The sequence below is a fragment of the Lutra lutra genome, chromosome 12, assembly GCF_902655055.1.
Source record: "Lutra lutra chromosome 12, mLutLut1.2, whole genome shotgun sequence".
NCBI lineage: Eukaryota > Metazoa > Chordata > Mammalia > Carnivora > Mustelidae > Lutra > Lutra lutra.
In genome coordinates this window covers 61,820,261-61,847,473 of record NC_062289.1, presented here as the reverse complement: position 1 = coordinate 61,847,473, position 27,213 = coordinate 61,820,261, and the positions used below count along the sequence as shown (strand labels likewise).

At 37.6% G+C, this 27,213-nt stretch overlaps 1 protein-coding gene across 4 annotated transcripts in view; it reads left to right on the top strand.

The window, feature by feature from the left end:
• Positions 1–27,213, top strand: part of SPIRE1 (spire type actin nucleation factor 1) — a 183,141-nt gene that overhangs the window by 140,567 nt on the left and 15,361 nt on the right. For all 4 annotated transcript variants that reach the window (XM_047697137.1, XM_047697136.1, XM_047697138.1 and 1 more), the window contains 3 exons: positions 13,675–13,847; positions 16,488–16,578; positions 26,491–26,633. In XM_047697137.1, the coding sequence (XP_047553093.1) occupies positions 13,675–13,847; positions 16,488–16,578; positions 26,491–26,633 (407 nt within the window). The remainder of the gene's footprint in view (positions 1–13,674; positions 13,848–16,487; positions 16,579–26,490; positions 26,634–27,213) is intronic.

Here is a 27,213-nt window from a genome sequence, read left to right as displayed (position 1 = left end):
CAGACTTCAAGCATTTTTTTCCCCGTCAAGTCTGAAAATGCTGTTCTTGTGTATCAGTCTCAGTTCATGTCCAATCATTTTCTTTTTCCTAACATCTCATACTGAATTGAGATTTGGGGTTTTAAATATAAATTGTACCTTTAAAAAACATCTTTTCCATAAACTTCTTAATTCCTGTTATGCTTGATTTCTCTCCTCTTTGTGGCACATAGAGCTTGGAAAAGATCCAAACCTCATCTTCCAAGAAATAAGAGCATCCCTTTCTTTCTTTTTTTTTTTTTTTAAATTTACTTGTCAGAGAGAGAGGAGAGCGAGCGAGCACAGGCAGACAGAATGGCAGGCAGAGGCAGAGGAAGAAGCAGGCTCCCCGCCAAGCAAGGAGCCCGATGTGGGACTCGATCCCAGGACACTGGGATCATGACCTGAGCCGAAGGCAGCTGCTTAACCAACTGAGCCACCCAGGCGTCCCAAGAGCATCCCTTTCTTATGCAGTGGTCAGTCGTATTTCAAAAGACAGATTCATATATCAGAGAAGAACAGAATGAGAAGATATTAGAGAAGGGTGGCAAGTGTTTTGAGAATATTTATCTTTTATTTGCTGTGTATAATTAGGAAAATCTAGAGTCAATAGTATTTGAATTCAGAAATGCAGGACTTTTTTATGATTCACAGATATTTATTTGAAAACCTCACACTAATGCATGTATAAATACTATGATCAGATCAATCAGATTAGGGACAGAAGAAACTAGATATTTACTTCTGCAAGGGTTAATTGTAATATTCCTTCATAGAAGTCTTAATAATAATTAATTATAAATAATTATAATTAATAAATGTTTAGATTTTTCTTTAGAAAAACATTAAAAAGTAATTTTATAGCACTTTTGTAAAGTCGGCATTTTGAGGTAGAACACTTATTTCTCCTGTTCAGTGAATATTAGTTAAATTTTGAAACCCTTTTCTGTTTGAAATACATAATTTCTGCATCTAGAATATCTTGATCATTGAACTTCAAGTTTCTGCTATGAATTTTTTTTGTTACATATAGTGTATTATTAATTTCAGAGGTAGAGTTCAGTGATTCATCTGTCTTATATAATGCCCACTCTCATTATATCACATGCTCTCCTTAATGTTCATCACCTGGATACTCCATCCCTCCAACCCCCTCCCCTCCCGCAACCCTGTTTGTTTCCTATAATTAAGAGTCTCTTATGGGGGCGCCTGGGTGGCTCAGTGGGTTAAGCCGCTGCCTTCGGCTCAGGTCATGATCCCAGGTCCTGGGTTCAAGCCCCACATCGGGCTTTCTGCTCAGCGGGGAGCCTGCTTCCTCCTCTCTCTCTGCCTGCCTCTCTGCCTACTTGTGATTTCTCTCTGTCAAATAAATAAATAAAATCTTTTAAAAAAAAAAAAAGAGTCTCTTATGGTTGTCTCCCTCTCTGATTTCGTCTTGTTTTATTTTTTCCCTCCCTTCCCTTATGTTCCTCTGTTTTGTTTCTTAAATTCCACATATGAGTGAGATATGATAATTGTCTTTCTCTGATTGACTTATTTCGTTCAACATAATACTGTCTAGTTCTGTCCACATTGTTGCAAAGGCAAGATTCCTTTTTTTTTTTTTTTTATGGTGGAGTAGTATTCCATTGTGTGTGTGTGTGTGTGTATCTCACATCTTTATCCCCTCATCTGTCAGTGGACATCTGGCTCTATCCATTGTTTGGCTATTGTGGGCATTTCTGCTATAAACATTGGGGTGTAGGTTCCCCCTTCAGATCACTATATTTGTATCTTTGGGATAAATACCTAGTAGTCCAATTGCTGGGTCATAGGGTAGCTCTGTTTTCAACTTTTTGAGGAACCTCTATACTGTTTTCCAGAGTGGCTGCACCAGCTTGCATTCCCACCAACAGTGTAGGAGGGTTCCCCTTTCTCAACATCCTTGCCAACCTCTGTCATTTCCTGACTTGTTAATTTTAGCCATTCTGACTGGTGTGAAGTGATATCTCATTGTGGTTTTGATTTGTATTTCCCAGATGCCGATGTTGAGCACTTTTTCATGTGTCTGTTGGCCATTTGATTTGTATGTCCTCTTTGGAGAAATGTCTGTCATGTCTTCTGCCCATTTCCTGATTGGATTTTTTAAAAAGATTTTATCTATTTGATAGAGAGAGATGAGCAGGGGGTAGGGGGAGAGGGAGAGGGAGAAGCAGACTCCTCTCTGAGCAGGGAGCCCAAGGCGGGACACTGAGATCATGACCCAAACCGAAGGCAGGTACTTAACCAACTGAGGCACCCAGGCGCCCTGCCTGATTGGACTATTTGTTCTTTGGGTGTTGAGTTTGATAAGTTCTTTATAGGTTTTGGATATTAGCCCTTTATCTGATTACACATTGGCAAATATCTTCTCCCATTCCACTGGTTGTCTTTTGTTTTTGTCCACTATTTCCTTTGCTGTACAAAAGCTTTTTCTCTTGATGAAGGCCCAATAGTTCATTTTTGCCTTTGTTTCCCTTGTCTTTGGAGACGTGTCTAGCAAGAAGTTGCAGGCCAAGGTCACAGAGGTTGCTGCCTGTGTTCTTCTCAAGGATTTTGATGGATTCCTGTCTCACATTTAACTATTTCATCCATTTTTAGTCTATTTTTGTGTGTGGTGTAAGAAAATGGCCCGGTTTCATTCTTCTGCATGTGGCTGTCCAGTTTTCCCAAAACCATTTGTTGAAGAGACCATCTCTTTTCCATTGGACATTCTTTCCTGCTTTGTTGAGGATGAGTTGACCATAGAGTTGAGTGTCCATTTCTGAGTTCTGTATTCTGTTCCACTGATTTATGTGTCTGCTTCTGTGCCAGTACCATGCTGTCTTAATGATCACAGCTTTATAATAAAGCTTGAACTTCAGGATTGTGCTGCCAACAGCTTTGTTTTTCTTTTTCAACATTCCATTGGCTCTTCAGGGTCTTTTCTGGCTCCATACAAATTTTAGGATTATTTGTTCCAGTTCTGTGAAGAAAGTTGATAGGGATTGCACTGAATATACGTATAGATTGCTGTAGGCAGAATAGACATTTTAACAATATTTGTTCTTCCAATCCATGAGCATTTATTCCTAGGTATCTTATGGGTTTTGGTGCAATTGTAAATGGGATCCTTTATTTCTCTTTCTTCTCTCTCATTGTTAGTGTATAGGAATGCAACTGATGTCTGTGCATTGATTTTATATCCTGTGACTTTGCTGAATTCCTGTATGAGTTCTAGCAATTTTGGGGTGGAGTCTTTTGGGTTTTCCACATAGAGTATCATGTCATCTGTGATGAGTGAGAGTTTGACTTCTTTGCTGATTCGGATGCCTTTTACAGAAATGCAGAATTTTTTAAATAGGTAGGTTTTTTTAATTCAAGTAGAGTTAACCTACACTGTTATATTAGTTTCAGGTGTACATATAATGATTCAGCAGTTTTATACATTTCTCAGTGCTCATTAGGTTAAATGTACTCTTTGTCCCCTTCACCTATTTTACCCATCCCCTCACCCGCCTGCCCTCTGGTAACCACCAAGATCTTTTTTCTTTGTCTCTTTTTCCTTTGTTCATTTGTTTAGTTTCTTAAATTCCAAATACGGTATTTGTCTTTCTCTAACCGACATATTTCACTTAACATCATATCCTTTAAATCCATCCATGTTGTTGCAAATGGTAAGATTTCATTCTTTTTTATGGCTGAACAATATTCCGTTGTGTGGCTGTATATACACAAACACACACATCTTCTTTTCTTCTTTATCCATTCCACATCTTCTTTATCCATTCATCAGTTGATGGACGCTTGGGCTACTTCCATTTCTTAGCAATTGTAAATAATGCTGCAGTAAACATAGAGGAGCATATATCTTTTCAAATTAATGTTTTCATTTTCTTTGGATAAATACCCAGTAGTAGAATTACTGGATCATATGGTAATTCTATTTTTAATTTTTTGAGGAACCTGCATACAGTTTTCTATAGTAGCTGCAACAGTTTACATTCCCACCACCAGTGCATAAGTGTTCTTTTTTCTCCACATCCTTGCCAACACTTGTTGTTTCTTATATTTTTATTTTAGCAATTCTGACAGGTGTGAAGTGATATCTCATTGTGGGTTTGATTTGCATTTCCCTGATAATGAGTGATGGTAAGCATCTTTTCATGTGTCTGTTGGCCATCTGGATGTCTTCTTTGGAGAAATGTCTATTCATAAACTCTGCCCATTTTTAATTGTATTATTTGGGGGTTTTGGTGTTGAGTTACTTAAGTTTTTTATATATTTTGGGTATTAACCCCTTATCCATTATATCATTTGCAAATACCTTCTCCCATTCAGTAGGTTGCCTTTTAGTTTCGTTGATAGTTTCCTTCACTGTGCAAAAGCTTTTTATTTTGGTGTAGTCCCATTAGCTTGTTTTTGCTTTTATGTCCCTTACCTGAGGAGACATATCTAGAAAAGTATTTCTACAAAAAATGTAGGGTTTTTTTTAAGCAGTAAGTGGAGGATTATTCTCATCAGTATAAAATTCCTAACTACTTTTCTGTAGATAACTAAAACAGTAAGATGCTTATTTAAAGGTTACATCCTAATTTACTTACTAGAATGAAATACTTAAAATATTATTTCTTGGTCATTGGACAATGATTGTCAACAAATAATTGCTTTATTTGCCCCCTTTAAGACACACATCTCCTTTGTTGACATAAGTGCTTTTAAAAACAGCTACCTATGATTCCAACATCTTGCCTAGTTGTAGTTGGGATCTAACCCAATGCTTTACCTTCACATCATTTTTTTTTAATAGTGTGTTGAGATTTTGGATTTTAAGTATAAATTATTTCTTTAAAAACATCTGCCAAAAAAACGTATTGAGAGTACTTACAGTCTATTAAATTTAGGTGTTAGAACTCTACAGGCAGTCTACCTGGAGGACATGCACTGGGGAGACATTCTGTCCATTATGCCTATACTTCCATCCCCACTGTATCTGAGGTTCTGTCATCTCCTGATCGTAAAGGTGCCTGTCCTACCTCAGCCAGGTCATAGAATAGATGGTACTGATAAAACTTTTGGGCTGCCCTGGGGCAAATAATATATCATATGTTAATAAAATTAATTAATAATAAAATTGGGATCACATTTGCATTTATAAAATGAAGTTGGAGAATTGCCATCCAAAGTTTATGAATTTGGCTAATCTTATCCTATAACAGGATATGTCTTTTCTTTTGTTCAAGTCTACTTTTCTGTTTTTCAAAAATGTATTAAAATTTTCCTCATTAAAAAAAAAAAAGAATTTTGGGCTGCAGCAAAAATAGTTAACTTCACTGTCATGAATACCCAAATTAATCAAATCTTTGTAGTAAGCTTTTTCAAAAATACCTTTTTTGGGGCATAATTTATCTACCATAAAATTCACCCATATAAAACTATACAATTCAGTGGTTTTAAGCATATGTAATAAAAATTTTAGGACTAATTATTTCAATAGAAAATAAATAAGTTTGTTTTTAAGAAACCATATTTATTGAACTTCTACTATGTGTGAAGCAGTGTTTGCTATGTGCAAGCCCCTTTTTTTGGTAGGGTCACTTAATCTTCATTAACAATCTCATGAGATAAATACCATTCTTCCCATTTTACAGATTAAGTAACTGAAGCATAGAGAGGTTAAGTAACTTTCCCAGAATCACACTGCTAGTAAGTGGCAGAGCTGAGATTCAAACTCGGACATTCTGGCTCCTGGGGCCTCTCTGCAGCTGCTAGGTTGCATTGCCTGCAATTGGCAGTATAGTGATGCATTGTGAAACTAGTTCCAAAAGGAGATTTTTTATCAAGTATTTTACCTTGGGCAGAGATTTTGGTCAGATTTTCATCCTGAAATAAATTACTTAAGAACACATTTATTCTTAAATTTAAAAAATTTTGTACCCTAAAGTCATGTTATATTTAAGCCAAAATCCTGTATTATGTTTCTTTAAAATGTTTTGTATCTGTATCATGCTGTCATGCTTAACAAGTTCTTTAAAAAGTTATTTTTTTTCTTTTATTGTTACTCCATTTCAAGTCTTAGTGATATAATTGAAACTAAGATTCATGGTTTTGTTGTGTTCCTAATTTTTATTCGCTACCTTCTGCCTTAAAGTCTGAAATGTGCCATTACGGTCTTCTTGAATCCTCCTCCCTTTTTTGTCCTCCCTATATATTCCTAATAGCTGAATTATTTTCTTTTTATTGTTTGTTTTCTTTTTTCAGCAATGCGGCCACTTAGCATGTCTTACAGTTTTGACTTGTCAGGTAAAACAAAACAAAAAAAAAGCTCTTTCACACCTGACGTGGGTTTTGTGGTTTCTGTGAAAACATTTCATTCATCTGCTTGTCCAAACATGTCAAAGAAGAAAATTGAAAGGCTTCTTCTAAGCTGTGGTCAGTAAGATAAAACATTCTGCTTATTTGAAAACCATGTGCTTAAAAAAATTAAAACAATAATAAATCTGTTGCCTAGGAGGGATTATAGAAGAATCATTATGCCATCCCTGTGGTTATGGAATTTGACCGCCCATCCTTACCATCACTGTTTCTCACCCACACTCTCCTTCTTCTTCCCCCCACTTTTTTTTTTTAAGATTTTATTTATTTATTTGAGAGAGAGAGAAATCACAAGCAGGGGATGGGGCAGAGGGAGAAGCAAACTCCCGGCTGAGCAGGGAGCCCAGTGCAGGACTCCATCCCAGGACGCTGGGATCATGACCTGAGCTGAAGCCAGATGTTTAACCTACTGAGCCACCCAGGCACTCCCTCACCCACACTCTTCTAAAGCAGTGATGTCAAAATCTAAAACAGAGCTTTGCCTTAAGAGAATAGAAACAAATTTCAAGAAACAAAGTTTTGACACTTAATCTCTTAAGCATTCAGATATTTAAGTAATTAGAGTCAAAGCTGTCAGCTGCTTCTGAGGATCACCGTTCCTCAGTTGGTAGGCAGGAGCTGTCTTTGGTGTCCCAGCGCTCCCTCTGGATAGAGCCTGGTCGTGAATGCTTCTGAGCGCTATTTGAGAGTATAAAAATACAGATATGTTCTAATGGCTTTGGTTGTAAAATACAGTTGACCCTGAACAACATGGATTTGAACTGCTCAGGTCCACTTATAGGAATTTTTTTTAATTTAAGAGTTGACGGCAAAAGCTACACATTTATTTACAACTGTCCACCCCAGTCTTCATCAGACTAAATGGAAGGCAACTAACCTGCTGCCCTCCGAGGACCCATGACGGCTCAGGGAGGCCTGTTGAAGTTGTCAGCAGCTCCCAGGGACACAAGACTGAAGAGCACTGCAGGTTGACCCCTGTTGCCGACAGGGTGGTCTACACCCAGGGCTGGTGGACTGGATGCTGAGCTGAAGCAAGGCATGTCCCAGAGAGCAGGATGGTGCTGCACAGGGAGCCCACACGCCCATCACCCCTGCTCCCTAGTCCTCCATGCACGGAGCTCAGGGGCTGTGCGGGCTGCTGCCGGCCTGGGGCCACCCCTACCAACCATGGACTCCATCCCTCCCACTCATGGGTGGCCGCCCTTGCAGGCCAATGGGGCAGCTGTACTGCATTCCCAGGCCATTGTGGCTGCCTGCCCACCAGGCAGCTGACTCTTCCAAGGCCCCCAGGCTGCAAAATATCACATTCATCATGGTACCAGGCCCACTGCTGCCTCCAGCCTGGCCTGACCTGCCTACACAGATTTTTTTCAGTAAATGTGCCCAGAGGACTGTGAATGCATTTTCTCTTCCTTATGAGTTTCTTAATATTTTCTTTTCTCTAAAAATTTTTTTCTCCAGCTTTACTTTAAGATTACAGAATACACACACACACACACACATATGATACATATAACATACAAAATATGCATCAGTTGGATGTTTATATTATCAGTAGAGTTTCCAGTCAACAGTAGGCTTAATTAGTAGTTAAGTTTTTGGAGAGTCAAAAGTTATTTGCAGATTTTTGACTGGGGTGGAAGTCTGTACCCCTAACTCCTGCCTGGCCTTGTTCAAGGATCAACTGTATAATTAGTGTGTTCTGGGTTTATAGTACAAGTTTAGATCCCTGCTGTTAAATGGACAGCGATTAATAGTGAAACATAACCATTAATGACTAAGTTTGATCTCTAATATCAGTCTCTTTTTACAAGACCAGTGCTCTAACCCCTGAGCTATGGAGCCATCAGTCTCTTTTTAAATGGAGCTTTTATATATGAGTGAATTTTCAAAGCCAACTTAATTCAAATAAAATATTCTGCAAGTTAGAATTTTTCATTTTGGAAGCTGGGTTTTTGTTTTTGTTTTTTTAAAGATTTTATTTATTTGAGAGAAAGTGCAAGCATGAGCAGGGGCGGGGCAGAGGTAGAGGTAAAAGCAGGCTTCTGGCTGAGCAGGGAGCCAGATGTGGGGCTCTATATGGGGCTCGATCCCAGGATGCTAGGATCATGATCTGAGCCGAAGGCAAACTCCAACTGAGCCACCCAGGTGCCCCTGGAAATTGTTGTTTTGAATGTAAAATGAGATAAAATGTTGACACTAATATTTTCTTCCAGTGTTCTTTCATATGCCCTGAAATTTTTGTCATAGCTTATATACAAATTCGTATTTAAAGAGCCAAATAGTTCTTGTATCCTATTCTGTTTATGAAAATTTACTGAGCTCCTTCCCATTGCTAACTAGTTCCCAACTGTTTTTAAATTTCTGTTTATATTTGCAGGTCTCAGGTATCACTGGCGCTTGTGCTTTTAAAAAACTCAGATAAATATTTTACAATCTTCACTTACTACTTTTGACTGACCACTGAAGAGCTTTTTCTATTTTCTTTATCCATTTGAAAATTTTTATTTTACAACCATTTGCAGAGTACATGTTGTAAAAAAAGAAAAAGAAAAACCTTACCAAAATGTTCTGGAAAATAAACTCAGAAATGTTTTGGTACATATTTGTTACTGATAATCTCCAGAGGTTGGCAGTGTATATTTTAAAAACTGTGTCTTTTTCTGGAGATGTTTCCATCAGTTGGACTACAAGGGAAGTGGCTGGCTATCTAAACACATTGACTGTTGTCTAACATAAATTAAATGCAGGTGGCTGATCTGGACAGTTTGCATGCCCGCACACACGTTATATATAAGTGCATTTTTGTTCTTATAAGTTATATGGTGGCTTCTCATTTGCGAGGAAAGCTCCTAACCTCCATGATATAGAAGAGTAGCAAAAAATTGTATTGGCTTTCAACTGCTTTTCGTTTGCTACTTTCAGTGCACTTCATGATTTCCACATGCTTCATTCTCAATTTCTTGTGCTATTTTTATGTTTTCATTGTTGTATTTTTACTAATCAATTAAAATATCCCAAATAATAAATGGAAAAAATTGATCCATTCTTTTAACCTAAATAAAAAGATTGGAATACAGTTCTCCTCGAAGTTGGGAAATTAACACACTAAGGAGCAAGTATTTAAATGTGTAGTATAGATAATGCCTCTGAACTTAAATATAGAATAAGACATAATGAAGTATATTCTGCTGCTTAAGTATGTCTTAGAAATATTAATGCCTAGTGGAAAATCTTAGCAATCCATTCAACTTTAAGGTAAGTATAATTTATTTTTGCAGTGCAAACAATAAATATGTAATCTCTGTCACAGTCATATTTCCTCCAAGCAGTTGGGTGAATCTAACATATATAAAGATATTACAAAAAGTATTTAATATCATGGTTATGCATTTTAGATTGAACCTGAGGTATGTGACTTCTGAAGCCGTACCTAGCATCTTAAATGCTTTTGCTTATTTATAAATATCACCAGTTTTTTCTCAAGACATTCCATCTTATATAGAAGTATAAAGTCTTGGTCAAATCCTTGGTTTTTTCACTTGATACATTGAAGTAATAATAAGGATTTCTTCATTGGAACAGAAAGTTATTAGTAATCAAACTACTTAAAAATTTCTCTTAAAGATATGTTCCACTGAGACTTTTACAAATATATAGTATGAGGTAAAATCACACACAGTATTTAGTCTTAAATGTGGAGATCATCCTGAAACCTGTTACATAATTTTTTTTATCAACGCCATTTATCTCAAAGCTTTGAATTCAGTACAAGGTTATTATTTCAGTCAAAGAGTTCAGTTTCAGTCAATGAGCTCAGACACAATTATCAACTTCATAGTAGTGTTCGGACAAGTAGAGAGCTATTGGGTCATTTCTCAGATCTCCTGCATTGAGAATGAAATGAACTCACAACAGCCCCAGTCACTCAGCAGTATTCCCTAAACTTTAGGTCAGATTTTTGCCAGGCTTTAAGTACCTCCAGCATTATTTAAATTATATTAATATACTATCAATGACCTTTTATTTAAAAATTTTCTTAAGGAAAAACATCCATAAAGCCACACATCTGATATAATTTTTTCTGAAGCATTAAATATATAACCATTAAAACTTTCAGTATTCCTCCATGCACTGCTAGTGGTCTCGGCCATAGGGAAGCTCTTGGAGGAATGGAAACGTGAGACCCACCTCGGAGAGCCGATGGTTTCCCTTCTTGTGGTACCTGCAGTGTGGACAACTGGACTGGAATCTGGGCAGCTAAGAGGAGACAAAGATGTGTGTGTTTTAACTGTATGCTTTCTCTTGAAAGCCTAACACCTACAACAACATGAGCAATTCTATAGGAAGTGTATAAAATAAGATAACTATAGAATAAGATCTTTTAAAATATGCTTCAATACTGTATTTGAACACTACCTTTTTTCTTGAATAGAAATTAATCAGTTAGCCTAATCTTTTCCTTCTTTGCTTTCTGGAGAACTTCTCAATTATTCTGTGAAGTGTGTCAGCCTACTGCTCTCTATACCCCCCTAAAAAAGATTTATTTAAAGCTTTTAACCTTTAAATTTGTGTAAAAACTTGCTGCTTTTGCCCTTTAGTCCCCCTCAGCACAGCCTCTCCCCCAGTTATGTTTTTGTTATAGCTGCTTAACATCTGGAAGGGTAATAAGAAAAGTAACACATGTCTTGTCAAATTTTTTATGAAAATTTCTGTGTTAAATAAATGATTGACAGATCTGCCCGTCTTCCTTTCCTTCCTTTCTTCCCTCCTTCCTTGCTTACTCAGACCCTTTCTTCTCATTCACAAGGGCATGTGCTCTGACCTTCTTGATCTCTAAAAATAGCAAAAAGTATAAATATTAAACTAGATGAATATCATTTATAATAATTTACGTGGTTATTTTAATAATGTCAAGTAAGGCTATACTAGAACATGCTTATTCACTGAATGTTTCCTGGAAATCCACCGCTTACACTGCAAGCGTATAAAAATTGTATGTTGGGAGGGAAATTGCTATATTTTACAGTAACTGCAGTTACAGTGCTTTCCTTCCCTCCATCCTGTCTTATTTCACTTTCATGCTTAGTGTACCCTTTACTTTCAACCACAGGAGTTTCACAGACTGTTCCATGTGCAAAGATCAGTTTCATGTTGTTGTTCTGTAAATTAAATTATGCAGTGACTACTTTTTTTTTACTTTTATTTTTTTCGCTTTTAATTGCTCTAATTTGTTAGTTTTAAACTTTGTGTTTGACACATCATTTGAAATACTGAAGAAAATTGGTTCCACTTGCATTGAAAGAGTGAGTACAGGATACAAGGGCAAAAAGGTGGCCTTTAGGATCAATACTAACAAAGAATCAAGTATCAGCTGCACCACACGCTAGCTGGGTGACTGGCTGAGTCTCCCTGAGCCTCGATTTACTTACAAATGGAGGTAAAAATCAGTGTCCGTAATTGCCAGCGTTTATTGTGTGTTACCTTTAGTACACACAGTATTGAGTAAGTATTTTATATGCACTTGTTCATTTCATCTTCAAAAGGAGCCCATGTCTGTTGTTAGGCCCATTTTACAGATGATGAAACAAGAGGTTAGGCAGTTTGCTCATGGTCAGACAGGTAGCAGCAGAGCTAGACTTTGAACCCAAATCATCTGCATCTTACATTATAGTAAGGTATACTCTCTACTCTATATACTCCGTACTTTCTATTCTGTGCTGTGTGCTCTAAACTCTATAACCTGTTCCCTGTACTATGTACTCAATACTCTTCTTCTGTATTCTGTACTCTATGCTTTGAACTCTCTAGTCTGTACTCTGTACTATATATTCTGTACTCTGTACTCTATATGTAGTCTGTACACTGTTCTGTATACTCTATGCCCTGTACTCTGTGCCCGCTATATACTGCATTCTGTGTATACTCTATACCGCTTACTGTACACACACTGTGTGTTCTGTGATCTGTACTCTATCCTCTGTGCTCTAGTCTCTAGTCTGTATTCTATACAGTATACACTATGCTCTGTGTACTCCCTGTACTACTGTATCTCTGTACTCCCCTCTGTACTACATACTCTAGATTATATACTATGGCCTTTAATATTTTCTTATCACATGCAGCATCCACACTTGTTACTTCTATAGATGATTTGTGACTTGGACATAAAAACCAAGCCATATTTATTTATATTATGTTTTCAATCCAAAGAACACGGATACTTTTGTCCTGTACAAGAAGCTATAACTTATACTGATTGCATTGGCCTCCCGTGGTTTGGATAGATTTTTTGCATGGCTGTCATTCTTTCCTAATGGATGCTGTCCTGTGATGCTTCTAAGCCTGTTCACGAGTATGTATTGAGTGTCTTCTTTGCCTGTATACTTCCGTCCTTAGGTATTTCTAATGTTTATTTCTCCCTGTAAACTTCCATACATAGCTATGCACTATGAAAAATTAAATTGAATGAATAATATGCATATTCAAAATAAATTCTTTCACTTACAAAAAATATACTCTGACCTATACTCTGTACTGTATGCTATATCCTGTATATTCCGTAGTCTGTCCTGTGTGCTCTGTGTACCTTGTGCACTATACTCTCTATACTCTGTGCTGTATGACATATTCTATAGACCCCATGCTCTGTACTCATACATTGCGTACTCTGGGCTCTGGGCTCTGCATACTCTGTACTCTGCTGCCACATTTCTTTGATCTCTTGTATTGCCTTCGCACCCAGATCTGAGTTCTGGATCATCTAAATCAGCTTTATCAAAGCAAACGTATCCCAGGTTCTTTGTGTTCATGTTTTTATAACTATAGATTATTCACGATTTTGATTTTTAAATTAGACCATTCTCAAATCTTAAAGTCATATACCTGCTATGGCTTTGCGCATGCCACCACTTTGGTCCATCCGTCACTAGCTCTTTGGAGACTATAAAGTGAAACTAGCCTCTCTGGGTCTCTGTAAGATTAAGAAGTTATAGTCAGTTATCTGGATTCCTTCCAGCTCTAAATTCTAGTGTATAAATGTGAATCTAGTATTCGTGTAAATGTTCTCTTTAACCTGGCAGTTAATATCTAACAAAAATGTTTTATATACCTAGGCATTATTATATCAAGCCTCTGTGTTATATTTGTGTGACATGGAAATGCCATGTCACCTGGCTTGTGTTGTTTGTGCTCCCAAGTGCAGGTACTTAGGAAAGTGCATTTGGTCTACTGATTACCTTTCTTAGCTTGAGGAAAGGTAAACTTTTGCCTTTCTTTTACCAGATGTAACTACCCCTGAATCTCCAAAGAATGCTGTGGAATCATCGATGGTGAATGGAGGTTTAACATCACAAACGAAAGAAAATGGGTTGAGTGCGGCACAGCACCTGCCTTTGCAGCGGAAGAAACTCCTCAAAGCCCCAACCCTGGCTGAGCTGGACAGCTCTGACTCCGAGGTGGGTCCCATGACTGCCTGGTTCACACCTCTTAACTCCATGTTCAGAGTGCAAGCCCTCTCTGACCTCGTTTACTAGCCATGTGTCCTTGGTTGTTGCTTAATCTCTTCCCATCTTTCAATCAATAAAGGTGGGATTGAAATTCACTTGTTTAGCAGGAAATGAAACAGTGGGTTACTTACTATTTTTCAGGAAAGACCCGTACAGTGTTCATAGTTGATAGAATAAGTTCAGAAATATTTGTATGGTCTTAGATTACGGTACTAAAAATAAGTTTAAAAAATGCAAACGTATAATCTTTAGGATATTTCCCTTTGTTTTGGGGAAGGAAAAAGAAAAATATTTTTCCATGGATTCTTCTCTCTCTCACACTCACACCTACCCATAGTGAAGCTTGTTCTTTCGGTAATAGAAATACCAATGGACGTGTCTGTAAAAGAAAACTCTGCTAGGCTTCTCCAGATTTCATCTTTCCCCTGCTGCCCTTTGGAGGAAGATCTCGCACGTCCTGTCTGTTTTCCAGAAACTCTCAGGGTGCTGGTGCTTCCCAAGTCTCTCTCCAGCCCTTTGTCTACAGCATCAGTATTGTGTATCTCCACTGTGTAAAATGAAATTACATCCTTGCCTCCCTCTTCCCTCAGGGCCTGCCAGACACAATAAACACACACAGCCAGCCTCCCGGCTTCTGTTTGTTGTCGTGGTTGCTGGCTCCATCCACTTCATATTCATCCAAGTTACAATTAAGGAATTATTCTTTAATCACCCAGACTGGTTTCTGAGACGATTCTGGTCTGGCAGCCTTCAGTACCACCCTTGGAACAAAGCAGCAGTGAAGGAGCAGTAGGAGTTCCGGAAGTGACCTTGTTCCAACAAGGACCTGGTTAAGAGTCACTGGTCAGGATGTAGAACTAGAAAAGGCCTAGTTTAGTGAGTGTCAGAGACTAGTAACTGGATCAGACAATACAAACAAGCAAGTTTCAGAGAGCAGGCCTGGCAGTCGTTTGAGAGATCAGAAACCATCAGGATCCCCTAGCCAGGCCAGAAGTGTTTAGTCGAGGGAATGGACGTGACGGGGCAAGCAGAGTAAGAGTCCATATCCACTGACTTCTCTCTGAGGAGATCTGACCTCCCAAGTTCCCTGGTACCTTCTGAGCGTCTTTGTGATTCCCCTGGGCCAGGAACTGAGCCTAACGAAGACTAGTTTTCAAGTAGTGAGAAGTTGGGTGCAGCTGCCTGTGGTGGGTATGCAGGGGCAGAGGACCCCCAACTGCTTCTGGGAGCAAATCCCAAAGGCCTTGCACCGTGCCAGTGTCCTCACCACTTCTCTGTCTCTTACTAACTAACTTGCAGTCACCCGGCTGCCCCAGGATGGGCTCTTCGTTGTTCACAGTGGGAGCAAGTCAGAACAGTAAAGAGGAATGGTGTGGAACATGTAGACATGCTCAGAATTCTGTAAAATTGGGCTTTAAAAATGTTTCTGGGGAAGGTGGGCTGAGATACTTTTGGCTTTTATTTCCTTTCGGCCTTCCATAGGCAGAAGGAGGGCGTTCTAGTAGCGCACTAGCTCTTCTGGAGATTTGTGTGACCTCTACACCGCGTTCAGGGTTGGGGCTTTGGTTACATATTGCTTGATTTATTCTTCATGGTATGTACCAGGAGTGGGGAGGTCACTGTTCAGACCTTCTTTGTTGGAACTGTGTGGTTTACAGCCTTTTTTCATCTCCTGTCCTTTGACCAGATCCTTTGTATGGTAGCTTGCATGAAACCAGTGCTTTTAGCAGTAGGTTTTAGGTAAGGCCATTTTTTGTGAATGGCTAAGTTAGTTCTCAAAGTCGCCTTAAATAAGTAGGTCAGAGAGAATTTTCATGATTTCTCTCACATAGTCATAGGCGAATATCTTAAAATAATTTTCTTTCTTCCACTTTTAAAAATATTTAGCAATTTTCTGTAGATATTATGGACATACATTTTCATGTGGTTCATGTATATCCTCAATCACATGGTAGATAATAAATTTTTCTTGAGTAAATAGTGTAGTTCATCTGGGTATAATCTGAAACAAATTACGGTCTCATCTGGTAATAGAAATTTAAAATTTATTTTGCATAATGTAGACATTTTTCTAGATTCATACAATATCTTATGAAATGTTTATTTTCATCTATTCAACAAATATTAATATTTATTCATCACTTACTAACAGTAGGTTTGTTGCTGACAACAATGAATGAGGCCCATAGCATCTACCTTCATGCAGTTTACCAATCTATTACTTTTATAAATGTGTTAAATATTTCTCTAATAATGATAATAACCATCATTTACTATGTGCCTGGTAATGTGTTAAGCATTTTTGAGCATATTTTCTCATCTGATCCAATAATACAGTGTAAAGATGGTATTAAACACCAAATGATGAAAGATGAGAAACTTGTTGTATCACATCAATCTAATGAGGGACAAATCCAGAACACAAACCCAGGCTTGTCTAGTTTTAGATACCTTCTATGTCTTCTAGTTGCCTTGAACCTTTGACATAATTTGGTGCCTCACACTGAAATAAATCTGTAGTAGTAAAATTTATTAGCATGAAAGCACTAATGTCTTAGGAGTCTATTTCTCTGTCCCCACCTTTCTCAGGAGGAAACCCTACACAAGTCAACCAGCAGCAGCAGTGTGTCTCCCTCCTTCCTTGAAGATCCCTTAGTAGAGGCTGTGTCCACGAGGAAGAGTGAGTATTTGTGGTACAAAGAGCTAGCGTCAGATTCCTTCAAAAACACACTGGACCGAGAATAGGGATTCCCAAAGTGCTTTGTGATCATTTAGCGTAGAAAACTAACCCTGGAATTTTCCCTAATCAGGAGCAGAAATATTGATATATTCCTAAAGCGACATGATGAGGTAGGGCTAAACTGATAACTGGGCCTCAGGTTCTTATAACAGATCATTCACCTTCAGGTTTACAGATAATAGTTGTAGGGAATAAGTCAACTGTCTGTATTTTTTAGATTAATTTACCTTCTTGTCTGAATTTAAGCTGGGAGCCCTAAATAATCACATTTGTTATCATTCCCAGGCCCACACACATATACACATATCCATACCCACATACATGTATGGATAGTAAAAATGCCTTTATAACTCTTCATAGGTTCTGAACACAGATCTAAAGTTAAGTGATTTCTAGATGCTTTTTTAAAAAATATTTATTTATTTATTTATTAGAGAGATTGAGAGAGAGAGGGAAAGAGAGTGTGAGTGGGAGAAGGTGCAGAGGGAAGGAATCTTAAGCAGACTCTGCACCAAGTGTGGAGACTGATGCAGGGCTTGATCCCATGACCCCAAGATCACAACCTATCTGAAATCAAGAGTTGGATACCCAACCAAATGAGCCATCCAGGCACCACATTTCTAAATGTTTTTAATAATCTTTTTGTATATAAAATCATTATAAAAGATTTAAGAAATTACAACATTAAGGGAGAGGATTCTGGGAAGATGGTGGAATAAGGAGCATCAGGAATCTGTCTCCCACCTGGACAACAGTTGTACTGGCAGAATTTGTCTGATGTAAGTCCTTTGGAACTCTGAGTTTGTTGAAGGCTTGCAACTTCCAGAGGAAGATTTAGGTGGAAAATTGTGGTTAATTTCAGTCACTTTTAGCTCTTAGCACAATGGGAGCTGCTCATGCCCCATGCCAGCCACAAGGCAGGTAGCAATGTACTGTTCCTGAAACAGCTTGCACATAGCTTCCAGGAGCTAGGGTGGGCAAAAAGGACCCTGTCCTCCAAATATTGGGAATCTGTCCTCTGCTACATCGGAATCCAAAGGTGTAGACAAAGAAGCAGTGATTATTGTTGCTTTGTCACAAGCTCCCTGCATGCTAAAGTGACTTCCAGGGGACCTAAAGGGCTAGCCTCCTTACCCACCTCCTTCATTCTTAGCTTTTTCCCTTTGGGGAGCCAGACATTAAACTAAGATATTCCAAAACTACATATACAGAGAATTATAAAATGACAGTGCAGGCCCAGGAAATGGCTCATAAAAGACCTGACAGGATCTTAAGTTTACATCTCAGGCTGATCGTCAGCATAGAGACAGCCTATAACAATCAAGAAAACAATAAACAAAAACCTTAACAAAAAGCAGCAGACCCTGGGAAAGGGACAGAATCTGATTCCCAGAGTTACCACATTATTAGATTCAAATGTCCAGTATTCAACAACAACAACAAAAAATCACAAGTCATACAGAGAAACAGGAAGGTATGGCCCATTCAGATTAAAGAAAGAAATCACCAGAAACTGTCTCAGAAAAAGAAGGGGATATACCAAAGACTTTTAAAAAACTGCTTTAAAATGCTCAAAAAACTAAAAGAAGATATGGAGAAGTCAAGAATACAATATGTGAGCAAAAATGGAAAGATAAATAAAGAGCTGGAAAACCTAAAGTGAAACAAACAAAAAATTCTGGAGCCAAAAATTCCAATAACTTAAATGAAAAATTCACTAGAAGATTCAATGGCAGATTTGAACAGACAGAAGAAAGAATCAGCAAACTTGGAGATAGGACAAAGGATGGTGTCAAGCCTGAGGAACAAAAAGAAAAAAGACTGAAGAAAAGCAAACAGAGACTGAGAGACTTGTGGGACACTGTCAAGTGGACCAAGATATGCACTAGGGGAGTCCCCAAAGGAGATGAGAGAAAGAAAGGGGCAGAAGAAATAATTGCAGAAATAATGGCTGAGACTCCCCGAATTTGAGGAATTACATGAATATAAACATTCAGGCAGCCCAGCTAAAATGAGAGAGACCCACACCAAGACATACTATAATCAAACTTTCAAAAGCCAAAGACAGAGTGACAAGAGAGAAATTAGTCACTATATACAAAAGATTCTCTAAGATCTTCAGTATATTTCTCATCAGAAACTTTGGTGGCCAGAAGATAGTTGGCCAGTACAGCTTTCCACCCCACTCTCTGAAAGTTTGCTTTATACCACTTCACTTTTTATGAAGGACCAACATTAATATCTGTTTTAGCTAACTGAAAGAAATCCAAAGAAGATTTTTCACTTTTATAAAATGCTTCAATTGTTTTTTTAGTTTATACACTTTCAGCTTACAAAAGGTTTCACAGGAATGCTCTACTTTCAGAGAGTGGGGGAGATCTGTATATACAGAGTGCTTAAAGAAAAAAGTCAACCAACAGTCTTATATCCAGCAAAGCCATTGTTCAAAGTGAGGGAGAAATGAAGACATTCCCAGATAAACAAAAGCTGAGGGAGTTCATAACCACTAGATGCTTCCCAGTGGAAAATGCTCAGAAGTCCTCCAGGGGAAATGGAAGGACACTAGCCAGTAATTCAAAGCCATAGGAGAAATAAAAGATCTCAGTAAAATACATGGGCAATTATAAAAGCTAATAGTATTGTAACAATGATTTGTAACTGCACTTTTTGTTTGCTACATAATTTGAGAGACTAAGGCACTTGAAAGAATTATTAGTCTATATTTTGGGGAAGACAGTATATAAAAATGTAATTTTGTTACATCCAAAAAGGATGGATACAGAGCTTTAGAAGAGCAGAGTTTTTGTGTATTATTGAAATTAAGCTGCTAGGAATCCAAATCAGAGTGTTACAATTTTAGGATGTTAAATGTAGTTTCCATGGTAACCACCAAGAAAATAGTTACAGAATATACACAAAAGGAAAATGGGAAAGCAATTTAAACATTTCACTATTAAAAAAATCAATTTAGGGACGCCTGGGTGGCTCAGTTGGTTAAGCAGCTGCCTTCGGCTCAGGTCATGATCCCAGCGTCCTGGGATCGAGTCCCGCATCAGGCTCCTTGCTCAGCAGGAGCCTGCTTCTCCCTCTGCCTCTGCCTGCCATTCTGTCTGCCTGTGCTCGCTCTCTCTCCCTCTCTCTCTGACAAATAAATAAAAATCTTAAAAAAAAAAATCAATTTAACATGAAAGACAAGAATGAAGGAAAAGAGGGACAAAAGCTCTAAGGCGTATGGGAAAGAAATAGCACAGTGACAAAAGTCCCTCCTGATCAGTAATTACTGTAAATGTAAGTGAATTGAACTCTATAATCAAAAGCTGGAGATTGGCAGAATGGATAAAAACACATGCTCCAGCTATATGCTGGCTAGAAAAGACTCCCTTGAGATTCAAAAAAACACAGAGATTGAAAGTGAAAGAATGGAAAGATATTCCATGCAAATAGTAACCAAAAGAAAGCTGGGAAAACTATACTGACATCAGACAAAATAGACTTTAAATTTTAAAAAAAGTTAAAACAGAGGACACTGTATTAATAAAAGGTTCAATACAGTAAGAAGATAGAACAATTATTAACATTTATGCACTTATTGACAGACCGTCAAAATACATATATAAAGCAAAACTGACAGAAATGAAGGAGAAATAGACAGTTCTGCAATAATAGTCAGAGACTTCAGTACCCCTCTCACAATAATGGAGAGAACAACCAGACAGAGGATAAGGAAATAGAGGACCTGGATACCATGATAAACCAACTAGATCTGACAGACACATACAGAACACATTCCCCAACAACAGAATATACATTCTTCTCCAGGGCACGTGGCACATTTTCAAGGATAAACCATATGTTAAACTATAAGTTCAGTCTCATTAGATTTTTTTAAGATTTTATTTACTTATTTGACAGAGACACAGCAAGAGAGGAAGCACAAGCAGTGGGAGAGAGAGAGGGAGAAGCAGGCTTCCTGCTGAGCAGAGAGCCCAATGCGGAGCTCTATCCCAGGACCCTGGGATCATTACCTGAGCGGAAGGCAGATGCTTAATGATTGAGTTACCCAGGCGCCCCCTCAGTAGATTTTAAAGGACAGGTATCATACAAAGTATCTTCTCTGGCCACAATGGGAAAAAGTTAGAAATCAGTAACAAAAGGAAAACTGAAAAATTCACAGAATTGTGGAAATTAACACACTTTTTAAAAATCAGTGGATCAAAGAAGAAATCACCAGAGAGATTAGAAAGTATTTAGAAATGAATGAAAATGAAAACACAACATACCAAAACTATGGGGCACAGTGGAAACAGTGCTAAAGTGAAATTTACTGCTGCAAATACTTACGTTAAAAACAAGAAATTTCAGGGGCGCCTGGGTGGCTCAGTGGGTTAAGCTGCTGCCTTCGGCTCAGGTCATGATCTCAGAGTCCTGGGATCGAGCCCCGCATTGGGCTCTCTGCTCGGCGGGGAGCCTGCTTCCTCCTCTCTCTCTGCCTGCCTCTCTGCCTGCTTGTGATCTCTCTGTCAAATAAATAAATAAAATCTTTAAAAAAAAACAAAAACAAGAAATTTCAATGATTAGTTGCACAATGAATGTTTTGGTTTTAAGAAGAAGGGAAGGAATGAATGAACGAACAAACCAACAATCTAACTTTACAACATAAGGAACTAGAAAAAGAAGAACAAACTAAACACAAAGCTAGCAGAAGAAAGGAAATAATAAAGACTAAGGCAGAGATAAAATATAGAGAATAGAGAAACAATGGAGAAAGATCAATGAAACCAAAAATTGGTCCTTCAGAAATATCAACATAATTGACAAACCTACATTAGCTAGGTAGACTAAGGAAAAAAAAGACTGAAATTACTAAAATCAGAAACGAAAGGGGGAGAATTACTGCTGATTCTATAGAAATAAAAAGAGAATGTATCATGAACGGTTACCATCAGATTGGATAGCCTTGATAAAATGGACAAATTGCTAAAAATGCCAAGCCTAGCAAGACTAAATCAGAAAGAAAGAGAAAATCTGACTAGACCAATAACTAGTAAGGATATTGAATTAGTAAGCATAAACCTTCCTACAAAGAAAAGGCCTCTCATGCCTCACTGGTGAATTCTTCCAAACATTTAAAAAAAAATTACTGTCAATCCTTCTCAAACATTTCCCAGAAAATGAAGAGGAGGGAGTACTTCCTAACCCACTTTATGAGAACAGCATTACCCTGATGCTAAAGCCAAACAAAAGCACTACAAGGACAGAAAACTACAAACCCTTTACAAATACTGGTTTTTCAAAAGATCTTTAACAAAATACTAGCAAACAGAATTCAGCAATGTATTAAAATGATTATATACCCTAACCAAGTAGGATTTATTCCTGACTACAAGGATGGTCCAACATATAAAACTTAATTAGTGTGATATGCCACATCAACAGAGTGAAGAAAAACCACCACAGATTATTTCAATTGATGCTGAAAAAGCATTTGACAAAACTGAACACCCTTTCATAATAAAAAAAACTTCATAAACTAGGAGGAACTTCACGATAGAAGGAAACTACCTCAACATAATAAAAGCCATATATGAAAAGCCCATCTCAAACATCATACCCAGTGGTGAAAGACTGAAAGAATTTCCTCTAAGAAACAGAAACAAGCAAGGATCCCTGCTTTCATCACTTCTGTTCAGCATAGTACTGGAAACGCTAGTAAGAGCAATTTGACAAGAAAAAGAAATAAAGGGCAGCCAGAGTGGAAAAAAAGAAGTAAAATTATCTCTTTATAGATGTTATGATCTTATGTGTAAGGAAACCCTAAAAGATTCCCAAAAAAACTATTAGAATAAATGAATTCAGTAAAGTAGCAAAATATAAAATCACACAAAAATCAGTTGTATTTCTGTACACAGACAATAAATAATCTGAAAAGGAAATTACAAAAGCAATTCCATTTATAATCATGTCAAAAAGGATAAAATAGTTAGGAATTAACTTAACCAAGGAAGTGAAAGACTTGCTCACTAAAAACTACAAAACATTGCTGAAAAAAAATTAAAGAAAACTTAAGTAAAGGGAAATACATCCTATGTTCATGGATTAGAAGACTTAATATCATTAAAATGTTTACACAGCCCAACATGATCTACAGATTCAGTGCAATCCTTATTAAAATGCCAATGACATTTGTGCAGAAATAGAAGACAATCCATTCTTTTTTTTTTTTTTTAAGATTTTATTTATTTATTTGAGAGAGCACCAGCAGTGGTGAGGGACGGAGAGAGAGGGAGAAGCAGACTCCCTGCTGAGCAGGGATCCTGACATAGGGCTCCATTGCAGGACTCCAGGATTATGACCTGCGCCAAAGGCAGATGCTTAATCAACTGAGCCACCCAGGTGCTCCAGAAGACAACCCATTCTAAAATTCACATGGAATCTCAGGGGACCCAAATAGCCAAAACAATTTTGAAAAAGAACTGGAGTATTCGTGCTTCCTGATTTCAAAACTTATTACAAACTACAGTAATCAAAACACTCTGGCATTAGCATAAAGACAAAGATATAGATCAATGGAATAGAATAGAGAGCTCAGAATAAACCGTCACCTATATGGTCAAAAGATTTTTGACAAGTGTGCCAAGACCATTCAATGAGTAGTCTTTAAAGAAATGGTGCTGGGAAAACAGGGTATCCACATGCAGAAGAACAAAGTTAGGGGCACCTGGGTGGCTCAGTCAGTTAAGCATCTGCCTTCAGTTTGGGTGATGATCTCAGGGTCCTAGGAGGGAGCCCCGATTTGAACTTTCTGCTCACTGGGGAGTCTGCTTTTCCTTCTCCCTAAGCCCCTCCCCACTGTTCATGCTCTCTCTCTCTCAAATAAATTAAAAAAAAAAAAAAAACTTAAAAAATTTTTAAAGATTTAAAATTTTTTAAAGATTAAAAAAAAAAAAAAAGAATGGGCCCCTGGTTGGCTCAGTCAGTTTAGCATCTTGCCTTTGGCTCAGGTCATGAACCCAGGGTCCTGGACTCAAGTCCCACATTGGGCTCTCTGCTCAGTGGGAAGCCTGCTTCTCTCTCTCTCTCTCTTTCTCTCTCTATCAAATAAATAAATAAAACCTTAAAAAAAGAAAAGAATGAAGTTAGACCCTTACCTAACATCAAATACAAAAATTAACTCAAAATGGATTAAGGACCGAAATGTAAGACGTAAAATAATAAAACTCTTCGAAGAAAAGATAGGACAAAAGCTTCATGAGATTAGATTTGTCATTGTTTATTAGATAGGACACTAATGGCACAGATTTTTGAAAATGGACAAGTTGGAATTTTTGAAAATAAAAACTTTTGTACACTAAAAGATATCATCAAGAGAATGATAAGGCAACCCTCAGAAGAAGAGAAAATATTTACAAATCATACATCTGATAAAGGATTAATTTTCAGAGAATATATAGAGAAAGTCCTGAAACTCAACAACAGAAAAGACATCCTAATTAAAAAATGAGCAAAGGACTCAGATGGTCATTTCTCCAAAGATATACAAGTGATCAACAAACACATTAGGGAAATGCAAATCAAAACTTGAGTGAGATACTACCTCCTATCCACTAAAGTGGTTACCATCAAAATAAACAAAAACCAGAAGATAACAAGTGTTGACAAGAACATGGACAAATTGGAACCCTGTGCACTGTTGGAAATGTGAAATGGTACAGGTGCTGTGGAAAACAGTATGGTGACTCCTCAAAAATTTAAAAATAGAATTACATATGATCCAGCAATTCTACTTCTGGTTATATAAGCAAAGAGATAGACATCCATGTTCATAGCATCAGTATTCACAATTGCTAAAACATAGAAGCAACCCAAGTGTCCCATCAGTGCATGGACGGCTAAGCAAAATGTGGAATAGCCACACAATGGAATATTACTCAGCCTTAGAAATGGGAAATCCTGCAGTTGCTACACTGACAAACCTTTAGGACTTTTTGCTAAGGGAAGAAAGCAATTACAAAAAAGGTAAATACTGTATGATTCCATTTATATGGGATTCTTAGAGTAGTCAAAATCAGAGAGAAAGAAAATAGAACGATAGTTGCCAGGTCTGTAGGTAGAGGAGAATGGGAAGTTTTTGTAATGGTTACAGAATTTCAGTTGTTGTTGGGTTTTTTTAAGATTTTATTTATTTATTTGTTTGACAGAGAGAGAGACAGAGATCACAAGCAGGCAGAGAGGCAGGCAGAGAGAGAGGGGGAAGCAGGCTCCCCACCGAGCAAGGAGCCCAATGCGGGGCTCGACTGGGACCCTGAGATCATGACCTGAGCTGAAGGCAGTGGCTTAACCCACTGAGCCACCCAGGCGCCCCCAGAATTTCAGTTTTACAAGATGAAGAGTTACGGGGATAGAAGATGGTAATGGTTGCACATTGATGGAAATATTTAATACCACTGAACTGTACAGTTAAAATTAAGACACTAGGGGTGCCCACCTGGCTCAGTCGGTTAAACGTCAGGCTGTTGGTTTCGGCTCAGGTCAGGATATCATAGAGTTGTGAGGTCGAGCCCCGTGAGGGGCTTACACTCAGTGGGGAGCCTGCTTGCAGATTCTGTCTGTCTGCCCCTCCCCTGCTCATGTGCTTGCTCGCTCAAATAAATAAGTCTATCTTTTAAAAAAAAATTAGACAGGGGCACCTGGATGGCTCAGTCAGTTAAGCGTCTGCCTTCGGCTCAAGTCATGATCCCATATAAGAACACTTATATATTAAGATATTCTTAGACCATTGACTTGATTTCTTATACACATGGAGTTTTTAGTGATTAAAATTCTTTAACTGTTACCTTGATTTACTTCATAAGATTATATCAAGAACATAATAAGAACTGATCTTGGTTATTACCTATAACTGGTATTTGGCCAGGCCAATTAAATATTACAGAGATTCAGTTAAATCACGTAATGGATTTTTGTATCTTTCTTGATTGTGGAAATTGTGATGTTTTTATTTAGTGATTTCTCTTGGGGGGACAGTCCAAATAGATGGATGACTTTTAACTTTGTGTTGACTTTCACTTTCCTCACTCACAACACTTCAGCAGCCTTACTTTGCAAAGAGAGTAGGAGGAAGCACTAAAAAAAACTTGGTTAGCAACATAATTTATTTCTAATGTTCTCCTTATGTTTTCACAATGTGAATCCAGAACCATTCAAACACTAAAACATTCTGCTTTTAAACCCTATCCCAAAATATCACGAGGCAGAAGAGAGCAGTGTTAGAGTATGAACATCAAAACTGGAATTTACTTTTCAAAATTTAAATAGAGATTGAATTAAATCAAGGACAAAATGTCTTGATAATCATCAAAAATGAAAAGTTTTTATTTTTTATAGTTCATCTTTTAAAAAGGAGAATATAAAATGATAAACTTGAAAATTTTGGCATGACATGGGAGACTTTTTGGACACACAGAATACATATTTTTACTTCTTTTACATGCCTGAGACTCTATAATTGCAAAATCCTGTGGTATATAACTTGAGGGCATTTACATGTACAAAGCTGAGACTATAATTGTGTTTTTATGCATAAATTTGGATGAATATTAAAAATATGAAATATTTTTCCTTTTTTCCTCACTATGTCTGTAGGAAAGTTTATCTTGCAGAGATTTTTGTATAGCAATCCTCATAGTATCCCCATAAGGACCTCCAATCTTAACCCTCTAATGAAATAAACATTTCATCTTTGAATGCAGTGTTTGTCACAAGTGACAAAGGGTTTTCTGTTAGGAATTCAAAATCTAAGATTTTTATTTTGTAGGAAAGTTCATTTCAGTTTGGTTCATTTCATTTCTTTAGAGCCTCCAAAATTCTTGCCCATATCATCAACACCCCAGCCAGAGAGACGGCAGCCACCCCAGAGACGACATTCTATTGAAAAGGAAACACCCACTAATGTAAGACAGTTTCTGCCACCGTCCAAGCAGAGCTCCCGATCTCTTGTAAGTAACTGGAAGGCTTCATAGTGACTTCAGGATCAGTGAGAGGCCTCTCACATTAGCTCTCGATGATTATGAGGAAAAATAAACTTCCAAACGTTAAAATGAACTTCAAACAGCTTTATTTGTTTTTAATATCTAAAGAAAACCAACTCTAACAGTCACCTAAATGAAATTTGACCATTCTTTGTTCATTTTAAAGTACTTTTTTTTTTTTCAGAATACTTACAGTGGTTGAAAATATGTATTATTATTATTAAAGAAATGCTTTCTTCTTTTTAAGGGAATTAGTATGCTTAAAAATTGTTAAAACTCATCAAAAGGTTGTTTTATGGAGGCAGAAATATGAGGGGAGAATTTTGATCCATTAGAAACCATTGTATATTGTTTTCAAGTATGTTTTATGATCTTGGAGCCAAAGCTGCTGTTTGCCCTTGATGACAGTTTTGCTGTTTTCCCAAGACTTCAGGTTCATCTAGTGGCTTTGATTCCCAGGACAGTAGGCCCCTGCCAAGAAGAAGTAACAGACCCTCTAACCAAAGGCGGTCTGCAAAGATTCTTTTGTAGTCCCACTTGACTTCAC